General features: G+C 48.7%; 5 protein-coding genes and 1 pseudogene across 11 annotated transcripts; 3 read left to right on the plus strand and 3 right to left on the minus strand.

Annotated features, from left to right (window-relative positions):
- The first annotated feature begins 432 nt into the window (after positions 1-432).
- Positions 433-505, plus strand: H257_02442 (annotated as a pseudogene). Its single transcript has one exon. The product of its transcript is annotated as a tRNA-OTHER (tRNA).
- A 526-nt stretch (positions 506-1,031) lies between these two features.
- On the minus strand, positions 1,032-2,636 carry H257_02443 (hypothetical protein; the record flags this gene model as incomplete). Its single annotated transcript, XM_009826083.1, has 1 exon — positions 1,032-2,636. The coding sequence occupies exon 1, from the start codon at positions 2,565-2,567 to the stop codon at positions 1,032-1,034; it is 1,536 nt and encodes a 511-aa protein (XP_009824385.1). The 5' UTR covers positions 2,568-2,636.
- Positions 2,637-5,112: 2,476 nt separating this feature from the next.
- Positions 5,113-6,399, minus strand: H257_02444 (hypothetical protein; the record flags this gene model as incomplete). The annotated part of the gene is made up of 4 exons (XM_009826084.1): positions 5,113-5,622; positions 5,706-5,852; positions 5,881-6,219; positions 6,271-6,399. 4 exons carry the CDS (start codon positions 6,397-6,399, stop codon positions 5,113-5,115), a joined length of 1,125 nt encoding a protein of 374 aa, XP_009824386.1.
- Positions 6,400-9,008: 2,609 nt separating this feature from the next.
- Positions 9,009-14,189, minus strand: H257_02445. 2 transcript variants are annotated; one of them, XM_009826085.1, is made up of 17 exons: positions 13,639-14,189; positions 13,409-13,531; positions 13,170-13,316; positions 12,951-13,126; positions 12,711-12,894; positions 12,542-12,649; positions 12,072-12,461; positions 11,669-11,773; positions 11,377-11,582; positions 11,144-11,296; positions 10,916-11,027; positions 10,636-10,744; positions 10,340-10,569; positions 9,896-9,982; positions 9,534-9,764; positions 9,404-9,475; positions 9,009-9,358 (listed from the first exon to the last, which is right to left on the minus strand). In XM_009826085.1, exons 1-17 carry the CDS (start codon positions 14,182-14,184, stop codon positions 9,095-9,097), a joined length of 3,243 nt encoding a protein of 1,080 aa, XP_009824387.1. In that variant the 5' UTR covers positions 14,185-14,189; the 3' UTR covers positions 9,009-9,094. The 2 variants fall into 2 exon arrangements, with proteins under 2 accessions (XP_009824387.1, XP_009824388.1); XM_009826086.1 differs by having other exon boundaries at positions 9,404-9,764.
- Positions 14,190-14,258: 69 nt separating this feature from the next.
- On the plus strand, positions 14,259-16,407 carry H257_02446 (hypothetical protein; the record flags this gene model as incomplete). 5 transcript variants are annotated; one of them, XM_009826090.1, is made up of 9 exons in its annotated part: positions 14,259-14,618; positions 14,677-14,928; positions 15,011-15,063; positions 15,123-15,201; positions 15,464-15,514; positions 15,564-15,782; positions 15,822-16,000; positions 16,104-16,237; positions 16,288-16,407. In XM_009826090.1, the coding sequence occupies 9 exons, from the start codon at positions 14,259-14,261 to the stop codon at positions 16,317-16,319; spliced, it is 1,359 nt and encodes a 452-aa protein (XP_009824392.1). In that variant the 3' UTR covers positions 16,320-16,407. The 5 variants fall into 5 exon arrangements, with proteins under 5 accessions (XP_009824392.1, XP_009824393.1, XP_009824391.1 ...); XM_009826091.1 differs by having other exon boundaries at positions 15,564-16,000; XM_009826089.1 differs by having other exon boundaries at positions 16,104-16,407.
- A 91-nt stretch (positions 16,408-16,498) lies between these two features.
- On the plus strand, positions 16,499-17,251 carry H257_02447 (hypothetical protein; the record flags this gene model as incomplete). The annotated part of the gene is made up of 3 exons (XM_009826092.1): positions 16,499-16,636; positions 16,694-16,891; positions 16,934-17,251. 3 exons carry the CDS (start codon positions 16,499-16,501, stop codon positions 17,249-17,251), a joined length of 654 nt encoding a protein of 217 aa, XP_009824394.1.
- Between the last annotated feature and the right edge of the window lie 209 nt (positions 17,252-17,460).

A 17,460-nucleotide genomic window follows, 5' to 3' on the forward strand; every position in this document is an offset into this window, starting at 1 on the left:
CACAGTCGGCATCGGAGAAAGTGTCCAACGTGAAGCTCATATTAGGAATTGTTAGGTGAGCTCGGTTGGCACTACGGCGCAGTAGGCGGAGCTTCAGGCGGAGAGGCACGGGGGAACGGTGGATGAATCGGCGTTGCTGAGGTTGCATTTTCAAGAATGGCATGGAATGCAACATGGTTATCAAGCATATTACAGACTTGCTAAACTGGAATTCATCTGACTTCGCAATTCAGACTTCAACAAAATCGAAGGCAGCACCAAGTCTGTGAACTGGTGAAATTTCGGACTTGCTAAAACTCTCTACTACCTTACTGGAATATTATCAGATTACAGGGAATGACGTATTAAACGCCCCCGTGGTACTAAAATTTCGTATTGATTAAAGTATTGAAATTTCGAAGTAGTTTGTCCCAATACACAATTGAAATGCCAGGGGGAATAGCTCAGGTGGTAGAGCATCGGTTTCTTAACTCAAAGGTCGTGGGTTCGATCCCCGGATTCCCCGGATTATTTCCGCAAGGATTTATCCGTCCCTCCCCTGGGGAATCCGGAGAACAAGGGCTGCGTACAAAGACGAGGACCGAACTTCGAAGAAGATCGGTCGAAGCACGAGGTATGAAGCGTTGAGCGTAGTAAAAACCGAAGATTACACACCGCCCCTGGTCGAGCAGGCGCGTTACAATTGGCGAACCGGTTCCATAACATGTGGTTCTAGTGTCGGCCCTCGCGAGGAATGTCTTAAAAATGATAATCCAAACTCAATTAAAAAAAAACAATTGAAATGCCAATTCGAAGTACCACGGGGGCGCTTAATACGTCATTCCCTGTAGTACACTATTTCAGTGGCGGTGCCAAAATATTTCAGTAAATTGGCACACAGATATACTGATTTGCTGATATACTGGCCGCGGTGGAGATGCTCTTAGTAATTGAACTACTATTAATACTATTAATATTAATAGTATAATAGACACAACGTGCGTCGATGGCGATATCCTGTGACGTGTTTTGGTCAATCTATCCACGGCTTATCACGTCGTCATGTTGACGCGATCGATGAGTTTGTTGTTGTACACAACCACGTCCAGCACGCTTTCAAAGCTCACAGACGACCCAATCCACGTCGTTCTCTTGGACCCTTGGCTATCCCACACCGTCCACGGCAAGCCTTGCTGCAGCTGCGTGAGGTTGTACCTTGGGAAGTAGCTGTGGATGATTTGCTTTTGGACGACCGCATTGGTAAACGACGCGCTCTCGAGGTCTGCAAGCAACTGCGTTTTGGTCGCCGTAGCCGAGACGGGGACCCGTCGGTCGTAGAATTGGTACGCTACTCGAGTTTGCCGACCAGTGGCATTAACCCCCCAGTTGGTGGGAGCGGGGTCGGATTGGGACCCATGGGGTGGCAACGGGTTGTATAGGGACAGCCGCGAGTTGCGTGTGAGTTGCAGCCGGCCTTCCGTCTCGCCCACGCCACGGTTGGGCCACCACTGGGACACGCTTTCGTCCTTGCGTGCGTCCGATTGAAACAACGACACGACGAACGCCGACGACGTCAGGCCTTTGGTGAAGCTGAGCTGATTGGCTACCAAGTCGGACGGCAACGTCACTAAGTAGCTCAAGTCTGTCGCCATAACGAGGTGGTCGGCATACACGACGTCGAGCACGTTGCGGCGGCTGACCGTAATGTAAATGGGCGAAAGTGTCCGGGAGATTTGAACCACCTTGGTGTCAAGTTGGACGTCAATTTGACCTTCATATTTGGCCACCATGGCCTTCCACAGCGACTGAAAGCCCTTGGACAAGATGAACGCAAACGGCTGGCGCTTGGCGTCGGCTTCTTGGCGCTTGCGAATCACGTCCGGATGAATCCACCACAGCATGTAAAACGCTGGCGCAGTGTCCAACGTTCCGTATCCTTGCTGTTGAAACGCAAACCGGAAGAACGCTTCGAGCGCGAGGAGCTTGTTTTGTCGGAGGAATTCCAGCCCCGACATGTCGATGCGTGACCAATTCGACGGTTGCGGCGGCAACCCGTAGTCATACACGCCAAAGATCGACGTGTGGATGCTGATGTAGCTGGCGAATGCACTCTCCATTCCACGGAGTAGCGTGTGCATTTGCACCGGTCCCAGATGTTGGCGGACGACCTGCACCACATACGCATTGTAGTCCATAATGGGCATGGCGTCTCGGTTGACATACGTGTGACCTTTTATAGTCGGCACAAATGGCACGAGGGTGTTGGTGGGGTCGTACTCCTTGAGCAAGTCAAACACTGGCTGGTACAACGCTGTGGCGTAGCAAGTGCCCAGTTCGTGGGGGATGCCGAGCGGATCGACGACAGTCTTGGACTTGCCGCCCACTTCGTTGGTCGCTTCCAGGATCGTGATGTTCGTGAACCCTTTCTTGGCCAAGAGAGTGGCGTAGTGGACCCCTGCAGGCCCCCCTCCGACAATCACAATGCGCTCGTGGCGACGCATGTTGAAGACTTGGGCAGTCGCCTGGGGGACGAAGTGACATGCGGCCAAGAGTCCAGCCGCCGCGACCAAGATCCGATGCACAAGCATGGTGTGTGCGTTCCAGTGCGTTTTGAAAAGTAAATGGGAACGTCTACTGCGCCACCATGGATGGGTGCAACACAATATACTTGTCACACTAAAAGTGTGTGAAACAGGTGCTTCGGAGTCCATTCATAATGTTACCGGTAACGTTAAACGTTACTGGTAGTTGCGTCGTACACAGAAACACAGAAACTGGACGGTGGTTCTGCCTGCTTGATGATGTGTTACCCGGCCCCACGCAACTCGCTGCCATTAGCTTTAATATCTCCAGTCAGTCGACTTTCGAAACTACTTCGAAGTACTAGGTATCCCTGTGATCCTGTCCACACATTCAGACCCAATCCATCCATCAACAGTGTGGGATACTATATCCATTGTGTAGGTTTTGGAAGGCCTATTGGACATTAACTGTCAAATGTCCTTACAGTTGTCAACCTACCAGTATGGTACTAGCTAGAATGTGTTGTTTCACTGTAAGACGAAGCCACACCAAAGTTACCCATTACTCATCAGATGTTGAAGCCAATCACCATCCCAAACACACATAAACAAAATTCACTGGTCAAATCAATCATTGGTCACAATATTCATCGAACTTCTTCGTCCTCCAATCATACTTAAGTACTCAAATAATTTGATTTACTTCGATTCGAGGTGTGGCTAAAATTTCCCCATTCACTGTACTACTAGTACACGTAAGTGGAGAGAAAATAGCTCAGGGTTAGAGCATCGTTTTCTTACAGTTAACTCAAAGGTCGTCGGTTCGATCCCCGGCCTGAGGAATCCGGATAACAAGGGCTGCATACGAAGCGAATGGGGATAAGAACACCCGGATACAACCCCAAATTATCCGTAACTTCGATGGTACCACTATTGTAACAGGTTTTGGGGATAGGGCATCGATATATACTGTAGTAGGGACACCCGTTGGAGATGCACTAACTGTACTACAGTGATCCCTCAACGTTAGCTCGCTTTTCCAAATATAAATTTTCCAAGTCAGCCTATTGTACAAAGAAACCACGAACATTAACTTTGAAGGGTGACTATCTGCTGGTCAATTAATAGTAAGCAAAAGCTGAAGTGAATGGTCCAAGGGAACCAAGAAACTTGTACGCCGTGGACGTGCTCACGGCGTACAAGTTTCTTGGTTCGCGACCGGACTCGACGGTAGGATCATCAATCATGTCTACAACATGATCCATTTGACGACGCTTGTAGTGGCTCTTGAACGCAGCGATGATACCGGCATCCATTGGCTCTCAAATGTCTTTGTGTGTGTAGTTGTCAATATGAGGTGTTTGGCTCCTCAATTTTGAATTTTCAAACGATGCATGCATGTCATAAAGCCCTTAGTAAATTAATATCGAATAAAATTTAACGGAGTATAAATTTATACCAGGGAGCAAACGTTGAGGGATCACTGTACCGGTATTAATAGTACCCGGTACTCCGGAGTAGTACTTTGACGTAATTACTCCGAGTAGAACAAGTAAAAGGACAAACTAGTTACCGGTAACGTTACGTAAACAATAGTGGAGCTGGGACCGAGTACAAAAAAACATGCACATGCGCAATAAAAAATATTTCATCCGCAAAAAAGTAGTACTATTAATACCATAAATCCAATAACAACCCCACGATACAAGGTATTCAATTCAATACGAAGAGATTAGGGCTGGTCTGGATGCCACCCCATAAAATTATGCCATAAACCGTTTTGGCAAGTCTGTAAAAATTTCCCAAAGTCTCATATCCCATGAAAAAAAAGAGAAAAGAAGTATTTACAAAGTTGTTTGGATACCAGCTAAATATTGGAAAAAATATTCGATTTCCGATTGAAGTGCAACACTTCAACGTGAACACAAACCTCCATAAAAAAGTTGGACCAAATCGGTCCATTTCTTTTATGCCATGAAACACCCGATTTTCAACAAAGTTGTCGCGTAAATCTTTGAACTTTGGTGGCATCCAGACGTACAAAATTTCGAAAAATGGAATATTTCGATTTTGGCAACTTAAGAGCATCTCCAACGGTGTTTTTATTTCTATTTCAATTCGAAGTTACGGATATAGAATAGAAATTCTTGCACTATCCGGAGGGTTTGTTGCTATTTCACGCGAAAATAGAAATTCTGCGAGTCGAAATTTCTAAAAAGTCCGGATAGTGCCAAAATAGCAACCGTAAAAACGAAGTTTGACTTTAACCTATGCTTTAGCAATAGGTAAATGGAATATAAGTTGCCAAAATCGAAATAGGAAAAAAAATGGAATATTTTGATTTTGGCAACTTAAAACAGCCATTTTATGCCATTTTTCGTGGCATCCTCAAAAGCAGAATCCGACAAGGGGTTAAAAAGCTAACTTCCGGATAGCCCAAACGGACGGTATACTGTACATTGTACACAGTTTTTGTGTGCGTCGCACACGGAAAGCAACACGCTTCATCCAAGACATTGATTCTTCGTTTTTCCTTACGAATGCACAACGTTAAATATTTTCGTATCCATCCATCAACCCTATTCCCACAACAAGCACTTGTTGGACGGGTTCAAGTACGAGTCGGTGGGGCATTTGAACACACGGGCAAACTCAGCGTCGTTTTGCAACCCCCCGTCACGCGGAACCGATCAGGCGGGTGAGGGTCTGTCAAATGCGTATTGAGGCGGGCGTCCGTGTTCTTGGAGCACCTGGCTTGGGCAAACAACAAGTAGAACAACTTGTCACCAGCGTTTTCTGTGTACTGCGACGGGAACTTCTTCAAGTACTCGCGAAAACTGGTCTTGAGCCCCCCGTTGTCGGCAATGGTTTCAACCAATGAGAGCTCGCCGTTGACGTTGCCCCACACATCGCCAGTCACTTCGCTCTTGACGACAAACTTGTCGTTCTGGTCGCTAAAGCACTGGGCCTTCTGCTTGAACGTAGTAGTGTCGGTGGCATTCGACCACCGCGGGTTCAACTTGCCGTCACCATCGTAATTGCGGCCTATGTTGTCGAACCCGTGGGTAATTTCGTGTCCGATGTGCACCCCGGTGGCACCAAAGTTCTGGGCCGCGTCGAACTGGACGTCAAAGTACGGGCTTTGCAAAATTCCGGCTGGGAGCAAAATTTGGTTTAGGCTGGGGGGGTGTAGTTCGCGTTCACTGTCTGAGGGGGAACGTCGAATTTGCGCTTGTCCACAGGTTGGCCGGCCAACTTCAAGTTAGTGTCAATGTTCACTTGAGACACCTTCCAGAGGTTGTTAAAATACGACTTCGAGTCCAACGTCAACGTCGGGTACAGCTGCGGATTCTCCGGACCACCCAACAAGTACACAAACTTGGACAGCTTCGTTTGCGCGGGTCGAGTCGTCCAACCAGTCGGTGGTGGCAATACCAGTGGAGGTGGACGACTCCAAGGCCTTGACCAGTTCATCGACCGCCTTGGCCGTTTCAGCCGACCACACCTCGTCTAAGTAGTACTGACCCAGGAGTTCACCAACGGTTTTATCCACTTCGGCGATGCAGAATTGTTCACGAGTTGGTTTCACCTTTTCGCCATCGATGATCTTGCCGAAGAAGTTCCAGTTGGCCGTGCGGAATTCAGGAGTCAAGTGGTTGGACGAGGCGTGGATGAGCTTGTACTCTACGATGGTGCGGAGATCGTCCAGCGTCGTGTTCTTCAACAACGCTTCGGTATTGTCCAAGGACCTCAAGCTTTAAAGCCCCACCCAGTCGGTGCTGCATTGTTTGTGCACGTTGAAGCCGTTGGCCTTGAGCCACGTATCGATGAGCAGCGGGTACTTCTGGTCCAGTTCGTAGTACGTAAACGCAGTGTACGTAAACACAACGGCCTCCATCTCCTCGAGCTTGTTGAGGGCGACACCCGCCAGAGTTTGCTCGAAACGGATGATCACCAGCACAGCAGCCGCCGCTTGTGTAGCCAGCCAACTGCAGGACTGACGCAATGTACACCTTGTAGGCGGCTTCGATATCATCCCATAAGGAAGGGATCGAGTAGTACGCACGAAACACTGGCAGGGGGGGCTTGAAGACTGAAGAGGGTGTTCTTGGATTCGTTGGCCTCATCAGACCTGGCGTTGATGTCCACGAAGGCAGGGATGCAGCTCTTGGCCAATTCACCAGCCACGACGAGGAGGTCCAACGTGGTGTTGGCCGACCGAGTGGCTTTTAACGAGTCGGCCAACGGAGTTAGGCCGAGCGACGAGAGCGTAGCAGTGTCCAAACAGGAGTTGTAAACTCGCCAAGCTTGGGTTTGTTGTCAGACAAAATCTTGGTCAACAGGGCTTGGATTTGGATGGAGAGCATGGTGATCGGATCGGTATTATGTGTTCGTCCGGGAGGGTCATAGCATCCTTGTACCACGCGCCACACGCGTATTGGTAGGGGTTTGCGGAGGAATCGATGAGCTTGGTCACAGACTCGGGGAGTTTCGTAGCCAGCCGTAGCGGCCAACGAGATGAGGGAGATGAGGACTTTGACCATCGTAGAGCGAAAAGTAAAATGGAGTTGGCCAAAAATGTCCACCATTCAAGCGAAGACCATGCGTGCAAGTCGTTCAACTCGACCAGCCGGCTCCCCATAAGGAATATCATTGACCAATCTACTGCATGTTAAGACTTTTTCGTCATTTTTTGTCCATTTTGGCTGAAATTTGGAGGTTTTGTTCATCCGTCCATCCTAGCAGGTTAAATAATACAGTGCGCGCCACTTGGATAGGACACCCCCGTATTTTGATGGTGTGCTTGGATAACTTGTACGTAAACTGACACGAAATATACCAAACCATCCGCCGTGATTGGCCCGATCGTTTGGCGCTAGTTTTAGGTCAAAATAATCGATATTGAATGAGTTATGCCCCGAAAACCGAATACGGGGTGCGACAACCGGATAGGACACTTAGGGAAAACTTCACAAAATCATACATTAACAGCACAAAATGTCATCCTCAATACTTTGTTTTGCCTCCTTTGGCTTGGATAACATGCACGCACCGCTTTGGCATTGACTTTATCAACTTCAGCAGGTAGTCTTGTGAAATTTTCGCCCACTCACGTTTGATGGCAGCTTTGAGCTCGGCAACCGATCCAAATTGCTTACCATTGAGGTAAACTTCGGGGGCAAGGACCCCCCAAACATTCTCAATGGGGTTGAGATCTGGCGACAGAGCTGGGTGGTCAAAACCATGATGTCTTGCTCGTCCAAAAATTCGGTCACCACCGTGGCACGATGGATACTGGCATTGTCTTGCATGAATACAAAGCGCCCTCCATACATTTCATGGCCGAATGGAAGGAGGTAGTCCGAGAGTGTGTCAATGTACTTGTCAGCTGTCTGCACGCCTTCCAGAAGCGCCAATTCGGCCTTTCCCATGCTCGAAAATCCACCCCAAATCATGCAACTTCCACCGCTGCTGTGGCGGGTAAAAAACTGATCCTTTTCTTGTCGCAGGTCGTGCCAGTAGTACTGGAACCCATCGGGGCCGTCGAGATTGAACTTTTTTTCGTCCGACCAAACCACATCCTCCCACGCGGTTGGCTTCGTCAAGTTGGTCGTGGCATAGCTTAGGCGGTCATTTTTGTGGTGTTGTTGGAGCTTTGGGGTGTGCTGGCGCTTAGTATATTGGAGAAACTCCGCTCGGTGGAGGATCCGTTGATACGTTGTCAGCAACGCGTCCATCGGTAGGTGTAATTGCAGCTGACGAGTGAGCATCCAGTAGTGGACGCGTGTTTGATGATTTGTCGTCGGGCACGATCAGTGACTTTACTTGACTGTCGACCCTTGTATTTCTTGCCGTAGTTGTCAGGCGACTGCAAAAAGGATGCAATTACGTTGCGAGAGCGTCCGAGAGTCGCAGCGGTTCTCTTGACGGACCATCCAGCTTGCTGGAACGCTAACGCGCTGCCTTGCTTATGCTCAGTGAGCTCTGCCCATCCCTACTGCACGTCGGACGTTGCGTGTAGCTTAGCCTAACGTAGTATGTGTCAACTAGTTGATTGTCCACTACCGGAAGGTGCAAGAGGTCAATGAAACTTCCAAAAGTGACGATTTTCCTGAAGTGTCCTATCCGGTTGTCGCACCCCGTATTCGGTTTTCGCGGCATAACTCATTCAATATCGATTATTTTGACCTAAAACTAGCGCCAAACGATCGGGCCAATCACGGCGGATGGTTTGGTATATTTCGTGTCAGTTTACGTACAAGTTATCCAAGCACACCATCAAATACGGGGGTGTCCTATCCAAGTGGCGCGCACTGTACTAGTAGCCGTGTAATTCTGTCAATTCTGAATAATTTCACATTGACAAGACCAACCACGCGAATTTTGGAAGTGTATAGCGAATTCACAACACTTCCTTGGGCTTATGTCGATATGGACAGACATGATGTACAGACCTTTCCTTCTTTCGTCCTCTGCCTTATCTCTCCGTGTATGTGTCAGCAACAACGGCAATCAATACTTCATATTTCTTACTAGTATGCAACAATTATATATTGACAAGCACGACAATAGCTGTGGCAAGTGTAATCCTCCTATGTCATCTCAAACCCGGCGCCCGACGTGATCGCCGTTAGCAGCTTCTCTCGAAGCACTTTGTAGCTCGAGTACGTGGGCAGCTTGAGCGTGTTGAAGCACGTGGCAGCAGACGGGAGCTTGACGTCATCGCTTCGAATCGAGATCTTCTGCACACAAAATGGCGGGTGCAACGAGTGGAACCCCAGGACCGGCGCGCGTTGACATGACGTGACGAAGCGTAAGAACAGCCCCCGCTCACTCGGCGAGAAGCTCTCCAGGGCCTACAATAATATCATTAGACTCAAACATCACCGCGCCGTTCGTACCTTCCACAGCCAACCTATGCGCTTGTCTTGTGAAAAGTACCCCCCCGCATACCTCGTCGCTGATTTCAAGTCCTACATGGGATACAGGGGCGCGTTCCACGTTGATTCAAGATGGACATGACAGACGAACCTCCATGTCAAAGGCACTGGTCGTGCCAGAGATGAGCACTTGCAGCTCTGGCTCGTTGAACATGTGCAGCATCTTGACGTCCACGACATCCCGCAGCCCCGCGACGAACGCCGCGCTTTGGCGGGCGATTTGGCCGTTCAAGTAGTAATGAGCCGCTAAGTGGATGTATCGGTATCGGTTGTCACCAGTCACACCCACGCTGCTTCCCCCCGGCACCAACTCGACTTCTTTCTACTCGGAAAAATAACCAGCTCATGAAATCCATCGGGCATGTGAACTACTCCTATTAAAGCAGCCCACATACTACCACACATAGTACTATTAGTACATACTACTAGTAGATACTCGTACTACAGTCTTACGTGCACTCCAAAGCAGTCTTGGCCGATGGAAAACGTGAGGCCGAGGTCAGACACGTCGCCGTCGTACGTTTTGAGGAACATGAGATTCTACATCACAAATGGGGTCGCGATATGAATCACAACATTTGGGGAGTCGTGTTACAATTGCACTGTCACAAAGTATAACTGAGTAATGTTTATTATATATTTATAATAGTTATAGTTTTGTAACATTGTTATAAATATTATAATTATATAATAGTATATATATAATAGTTATAAAAAATTATAACTTGTGAGAGTGTAAATGCTATAACGATTATAAATATATATATATAATAGTATAAAGATATAAATTATAACTATTATAAATATATATATATTTATACTAATATATATATATAATAGTATACATATATATATATTTATAATAGTTATAATTTGCGACAATGCAAATGTACGTACCTTGTACAGTTGCGGGTCCAGGGATGGCAAGTCGTGGATGTGGTTGTGATTGCCGAGCAACTTGGTGAGAAAGAAGCGGGAGAACTTGGGCTGCACGACGATGTTCTCGAACAACGCTTTGCCCAGGATACGTCCCAGGAACTCGAACAAGAGCACGTCATTCGAGTGGATCAACGACGACGAGGGGTTTGGAAACAGCAAATGGTCCACGTCTGAACACTGAAACAGCCCTACAAGAAATAAAACATATATTTCATTTAAAAGCCATTGATGTATATATATATATATATATATACCATAATGCGGGTCGAACGCCAACTGACTCAACTCGGTCCAAAACTCTTTGAATAGTCCCCCGGCATCGATCCCGACTTCTTCGGTCCCCGCTTCGTTGATAAAATGCACCTATATATACATATATATTTATCTATGTATTCAAAGAAAAATATTACATATTAAATAAACAAGGAAAAATAGGAAATAAATACGTCAAAAATATCGAAAAGCAGGATAAATAATACTTCGAAGTAGGATGCGTATTCGAGAGGGATATATATATATATAATATCGATGGACCTGCACTTTCTTCTTGAGGTCGCGTCGGAGAGCGTTGAGTTTCGTGAGCCCGTCTTCCAACACGTACCCTCGTCGAATGGTCATGCGGCACGGCGGCGCATTCTCTTGGTATCTACAGAATCGCATAAATATATTTGAATAAATACATATACATATATGGGTTCATTGTCAACCTCTACGAGTCCGATATATATATATATATATTTATATTTAGAAGACAAGAAGTACCGGTCTCGGTCGAGTTTGACCAACGCTTGAAACAACCGTACGCGGTCTGCATATGGCAGCAGGTACGGCATGTGCTGCAGCAGCGCGACCGCTTTCTGGTCGTCGTGCAACACACGTTCGACCACGTCGTCGCCGTCCAAGTCACCCACAACCCTATTCAAACCACACAGAGTCAATATAACTAGTACTACTACTAGTACTACTAGTCCTCTCGATCACCAACTCCTACGAACCAACTCGTGACGTTGCAAAATGGGCGGCGCGCGCAGCGGTTGTACAGGGACTGCAGCAGTCGCGTGGCACTTTCGACGGCGTACTCGCCAAACGGATGGTTGTGGCGGTCCTTTGCAAGCCAGTAATGACGGTACAGCACACCCTTGAACAAGACAATCACGCGTTCGACTTGGCCCAGCGGCACGGGAAACCCAGTGTCGTGCATCTAGTTGTATGTATGATATATAAAAATATATCATAATGCAGGACTATGTTTTTATTAAAAGATAATACATATTCGACACGACATACCTCGTGATCGTCGAGAACGATCAGCAGATTGTGGTACGTGACTGCAAACACGACCAAAACGCATGCGACGGGGTCTTCCGGAGTCGCCTGTCCCAACGCCAACGACTACACGGTACGTACATGTATATTAATACACTAATACACCCATATATATATATATATTGGTAAATTCATGTATCCCAATCCTAGTCTGAAGTATATATATATCCTGATCCTCGTCTGAAGTATTTATATATATATCCTAATCCTCGTCTAAAGCATATATATACTTCAGACGAGGATTAATGATACATGAATACACCAATATATATATATATATATATATATATATACGATAAAGACTAGGACGAGACGATATAGTAGAAACAGGAGAGCCCTATATATATATAAATTTTGGACGTACCTGCGCAATCGCGTCGACGTCGTACGTTTCCTGGAAGAACAGCCACAGCGTGTGGACGAGAGACAACCCGTCGATTTTGTAAAACGTGAGGAAGCTGAGCAAGTCGGGCGTGTTCTTCTTGTCCGAGGGGTTCCATCGGAACAGAAACAGCGCGACCAACTGGACGAGCGAGACGAACGCGGCGGCGTCAAAGGGCGGCGGCGCACAGACCTGCTGGGAGTGCGGAGGGGCTTGATGGTGCGGCGGCGGCGTCGGGTGGCGGTGGGACGAGGACGACTTGAACGGATTCGCCAGGCGCTGCATCCACTTGGAGGACGTGCTCTTTGCCCACAGCCGCCGCAAGATGGAAAATGACCCTTGCTGGGCAATGTACCCAAACCCAAACTGGTCCTATGCTCATCCACGATCAAGGTCCACACAATTCAGATTTAGATACAGGACTAGTATATCACGACAAGAGGGTGGTTTACTTCGGTCGTGGCCGCCTGAGGAAACATGGGAGCGGGGGGGGCGGTGGACAGCGGCTTCCGCAGCCCTGGAACTGTCACGGCAAAGCACACACCACACCATGGCCGCATCTAGGCATGTCGTTAAACAGAGGGACTTTCGAGATCGTCCCCCTTTGTAGGACGCACATACCTGGGCGTACATGGTTCTTAATTGCGCCACCACCGCCGATGGGTACACGACAGGGACAGAGTGTGAAGCCGACACGTGGAGCCACGCCAATGGTTCTGCGCTGTACGACTCGGCCGGCAGGACCGCCAGCAGGTGCCTATACCACGCCAGGTCGTGCTGCAACATGTGACAGGGCGACGTGGACCTTGTCACATGTGAAACTACGTTTTCAAAGCCAAAAAGAGGAAGATCAGGACGTACGGAGGGCGCAGCGTGAGGCCATTGGCGAGCAAGAACACTGCGGGTGGGATGCCAGCGATGGGAGACGGTGGACAGTTGGCCAGTAGGTCCAATGGTGTGGTGAGTATCTCTGGCCAGAATCGATGTAGCTGCTCCGACCAAGGTGACGGCAACACAAGGGCGGGTACTGTGAGGATCTATAACATGGTGAGACTGAAGTTTCTAGATGAGCTTGTATACGTGGTGAAGGAGGGCAGTCATGATGGGAGGCTTGTCCTCGTTGGATGTTGCATGCTCCAGGAGGTGGAACAGAAGGCGCCACCACGAGATGGTGTTCTCGGCGGGCGAGTTATTACTCGTCAGCACACCACGCATGTGCATGGTAAACTAAGTCATAACGAGAATGCCAGTTAATATGTGTGGTATAAAAATATATATATTTGAAATATATAAATATATAGTGAATAATAGAATCGTACCGACTGACCAAGGGGCTGCGTCCACCACGGTCGATGAACAGGGGTAAATGTCTCGTGGATTAAAATCTTCATCATCGCGACATGTTGGATTGAAATCTCTGCCGACGATGATGGGGACGGCGTCTACATGCATGGAAGTGTGATATGTGAATACAACATGGACAATGAAATAGGACTTTTGATAGATTAGTTCCTTTGCGGAAGGTTGCGGATAGTGCAATGGTACCTACCTCCTCCTTGGAAGCACACCCGACGAGGGATGCGACAAACTCGAGCGCGGCGCCGTGGGTGGGACCGATTTGAAAGCAACATGCGAATACTTGCTTCAACGTGGCAATGGACATGCTCCCGAACGCAGCGGGGTACGAGTCGCCAGAGAGGGTCCAGTTGGAATGGAGCAATGCAATGACCTGCGCAAGGCGGGATGCATCTTCCGTGTCCAGCGTCGCTTTACTCGATCCTCCCAACTTGGTTGCAAACAGGGCAGCGTGAACTATCGATAGAAGGACGGGAGTAGGTACGACAAATGCCTTCTGAAGCATTTGTTGCAGAGTGGCGATGTCGCGCACTTTTCGATCCACGTCCTCGCGCAATTGCCGCAGCAGGAACATGCGTGAGTGATGCCCTCGAACCATGGCCTGCAACGCCACTGCATGTCGCTCCGTGTGCCGCTTCTTCTCTCGTTCCTCTCGCTTCTTCCTCGCCTCCTCGACCACGGATGACTTCGACCTGGCCCCGTCGCCGCCTTTTTTCACTTCATCGTCGCGGCGAAACATTTTTCAGGATACACGTCCTCAAATGATATCCGGATACTACGGATACTAAGCATCAACTCTGTCAACACAAACCCATGGCACCTTTCCGCGTCGTTGTGGTAGCGCTGCTGTGCTATGCGATACACGCGCACGTGCAAGTCCTAGTGGTTGGGGGTACCGGCAACCTAGCAACCAAGTACCTCTGGCCTGCCTTTGAGCAAGTACGCGAATCTTCGCCCGTGGTGCTTCAGTTCTGGGCGGGCGGGGTCGCGGACATCACGTCAGGTGAAACCACGCTCAAGTCTGTTCCATCCGCGTCCAGGTTGGGCGTTCGGTATGCGCTATTAAGAGACGGAGCGGACTACAAGACTCTGGCGGCAGATCCCAGCTGGGCTACCGACGACATCACGGGCGTCATCGTGTACTTGGCGGTGCCGCCGCAGTTCTTTGACGCAGTGCGTGCATGCTCGTTGTACCTCGTTGCAATCAAACCATCATGTGCTACACTTGTAGATCTGCCACCATGTGCATGCGCACTTGCGCCACCCGAAGCGCTGGATTCGCATTGTCGTGGAGAAACCGTTTGGCCACGACATATTCAGTGCAGAAGCGTTGGCCACGTCCTTGCGCGGCATTTTCGCCGACGACGAGCTGTTCTTGATCGATCATTACATGGGCAAGCGAGGCGTGCACGGCCTTCGCTCATTCTTAACTCTTAACCAAGTCGAGTATGCCAAGTGGTGGCCCCACCTCTCCCACATCCAAGTAAGAACACTTCAATCAACTATTACATGCATTGCAATCTCTACAACATGTCCATGATCAAAACGATATACTGGACAACCAGATTGCTATGCACGAAGCTGAGACGGTGGCGCAACGAACTGCCTTCTTCGACAAGTACGTTAATTTCTTATATATATAATATATATATATATATTATTAACATGTATTATTAGTGTGGGCATTGTGCGGGACGTGATGGCAAATCACTTGACGTTGCTGTGGGGGTTGTTGAATCCACCCCAAGACACCTTGGTCAGTGACTCACCACGCTCGCTTGTGTGAAGCGCATTCTATTTATACAGTATCTATATATTTATCCAAATAGTAGTATTATACTAATCGATGTTTAATATAGTTTTAATTATTAATTATCAGCGTATCTGAGAGCTACTGTACTATGATACTAGTATTCGAATCGATGTATATATATAGTTTTAATTATTATTTATTGAGGGTATCCGAGAGCTACTGGAACTGTATTGATTCATCACTGGGCTGTGTTGACATGTCTTAGGCTCATCGACGCCTGGATTTGGTGCACCGGTTTGCATTTGAATCGCATCTTGTAAGCATGTGGAAACGAATGTCAGAGTGAATATGCTGGACCGACCTAGGGGGTATCACTGGGGCAGTATGACGGATACCTGCAGGATGTGCATAACGAGCTGAACAAACCCACGACGACCACGGCCACGGCGGCGGCGGCGAGGTTTCGGCACCAGGAGCGACGGGACATGACGGTGTCTGTGGCGGCGGGCAAAGCGCTCCAACATCGCGAAGTGCGCGTCACTCTACACTTTGGCACGGCATGTGTGCTCGAGTTTGTCATTCAAGTAGGCGTTTCCCTGAAATATGACACTAAACTACGTCAGGGACCCAAAGGCGAATCGATTCAAGTGTGTGATGCGCTGGTCGAGTCGGTGGTGCCGCCCCTCGGGTGGGTAGCAGACAACAATACCACATCACGACAGCAGTTGGCGCCGCACAAGTCGATGGAAGTGCTGGGTGCATATACGTTTCTGCTCGGAAAACTCGTCCAAGGAGATGCAACGTAAGAGCACAGCCATCTACGAATATATATATATATATATATATATATATATATATTGAGGGGGAAATGGTCGAGTTTCGTGATGTGGATTTATTTATTATAGCCACTTTATGCACTTGGACGACATCTTGGCGGCGTGGCGACTGTGGCAGCCGATTCTGGAGCTCAGCGATGCCGCGCACGAACGAGACTTGTGGATATACCCGCTAGGCGACGGCTCGTTCTTGGACTTCCACGGTAACGAAATCGACTTTCAAAGTCGTCGTACCTGACGAATTGGTATGCAGGCCAAGAGCAAACAAACCATGACGAGTTCTAACACTCGTACTATGTAAATAAATATCAGTTTTAAACGGTTTTGGATATCATTTTATAAAACCCAAATGAAATTCGATAAAGTACTGGACCCTTCAATAAAGTACGATTTTGAGTTTCCTGTTGTCCTTCGATTTCATTTTCGGGTGACCGTCGCAATCACCGCGCGCAAGAAGAGTTTCCATGGAGGTCCAACGAAAAGAGTTGCTCGAGGAGGTCATGACGTGGCATCACCGTATGTTCCACGAGCTCCTGGCCCAGCATCACCAGCTTGTGGAAGCACACATTGATGTCTTTGGCACCCATCCTTTCACGCAACGAGTACGTCCCATCGTGACATCTCTCGCATCAACGTCTAAACACTTCACCCCACCACAGGAATGCCGGTCAGTGAACAAGGAGAGCTTCGAGGAAACCATCAACCCGAACACTACCTCGGACAACATGACAATCTCGGATTTCATCGTCGACCTATGCGACGAACATGTTGGCGACGACGGGAGTTGCACCGTGGACCAGTTCTACCGCGTCCTTGACACTATTTCTGCGCGGGCAGCATCGGAACTCAAACTCACGGTTTGACTTGTCGTCGTTGTCAAGTACCTCACATCCACTTAGACGGGCGACAAAATCCGCACGTGCTATGTGATCGACCGCACACTCAACTCGAAGCGCATGTCCGAAGGGGACGTGCGCAAACTGTCGGAGCATTACCAGTCGAAAGGCGTGCACATGTTGCTGCAGTGGGTGGTCGAGGCGGCGTGGAATCCCCACGAACACGACTGTGCCAACCTCCTCCTCCGGTTGCTCATCTCGCTTCCACCAAAGGACTCCGTCGTGCGACGGGAGTTTGCAGGCATCCTCACGGAGCAACTCCCGCATCGCCACGGCACCACGCGCGAGTTGCTGCAGCAATTGCTCACGGCGTTCCAGTAGTAGTTGTTGTCCCACCTCCTATTTAACACACCAACAACTGAACGACGCACGCGATCGTCATCTCATCGCGAGACGCACTCTGCGAATCTCTCCATCATGCCGATGCAATGCTATCCCCAAATTTCGATATTGGAAAGTCACTTGATTGGGCACCTAAAAATAACTTGTTCTTGAAACCGTCAAATGGACCCCACGTGGTGATATTCTTC

Source organism: Aphanomyces astaci, assembly GCF_000520075.1.
Source record: "Aphanomyces astaci strain APO3 unplaced genomic scaffold supercont1.4, whole genome shotgun sequence".
In the NCBI taxonomy this organism is placed as follows: domain Eukaryota; phylum Oomycota; class Saprolegniomycetes; order Saprolegniales; family Verrucalvaceae; genus Aphanomyces; species Aphanomyces astaci.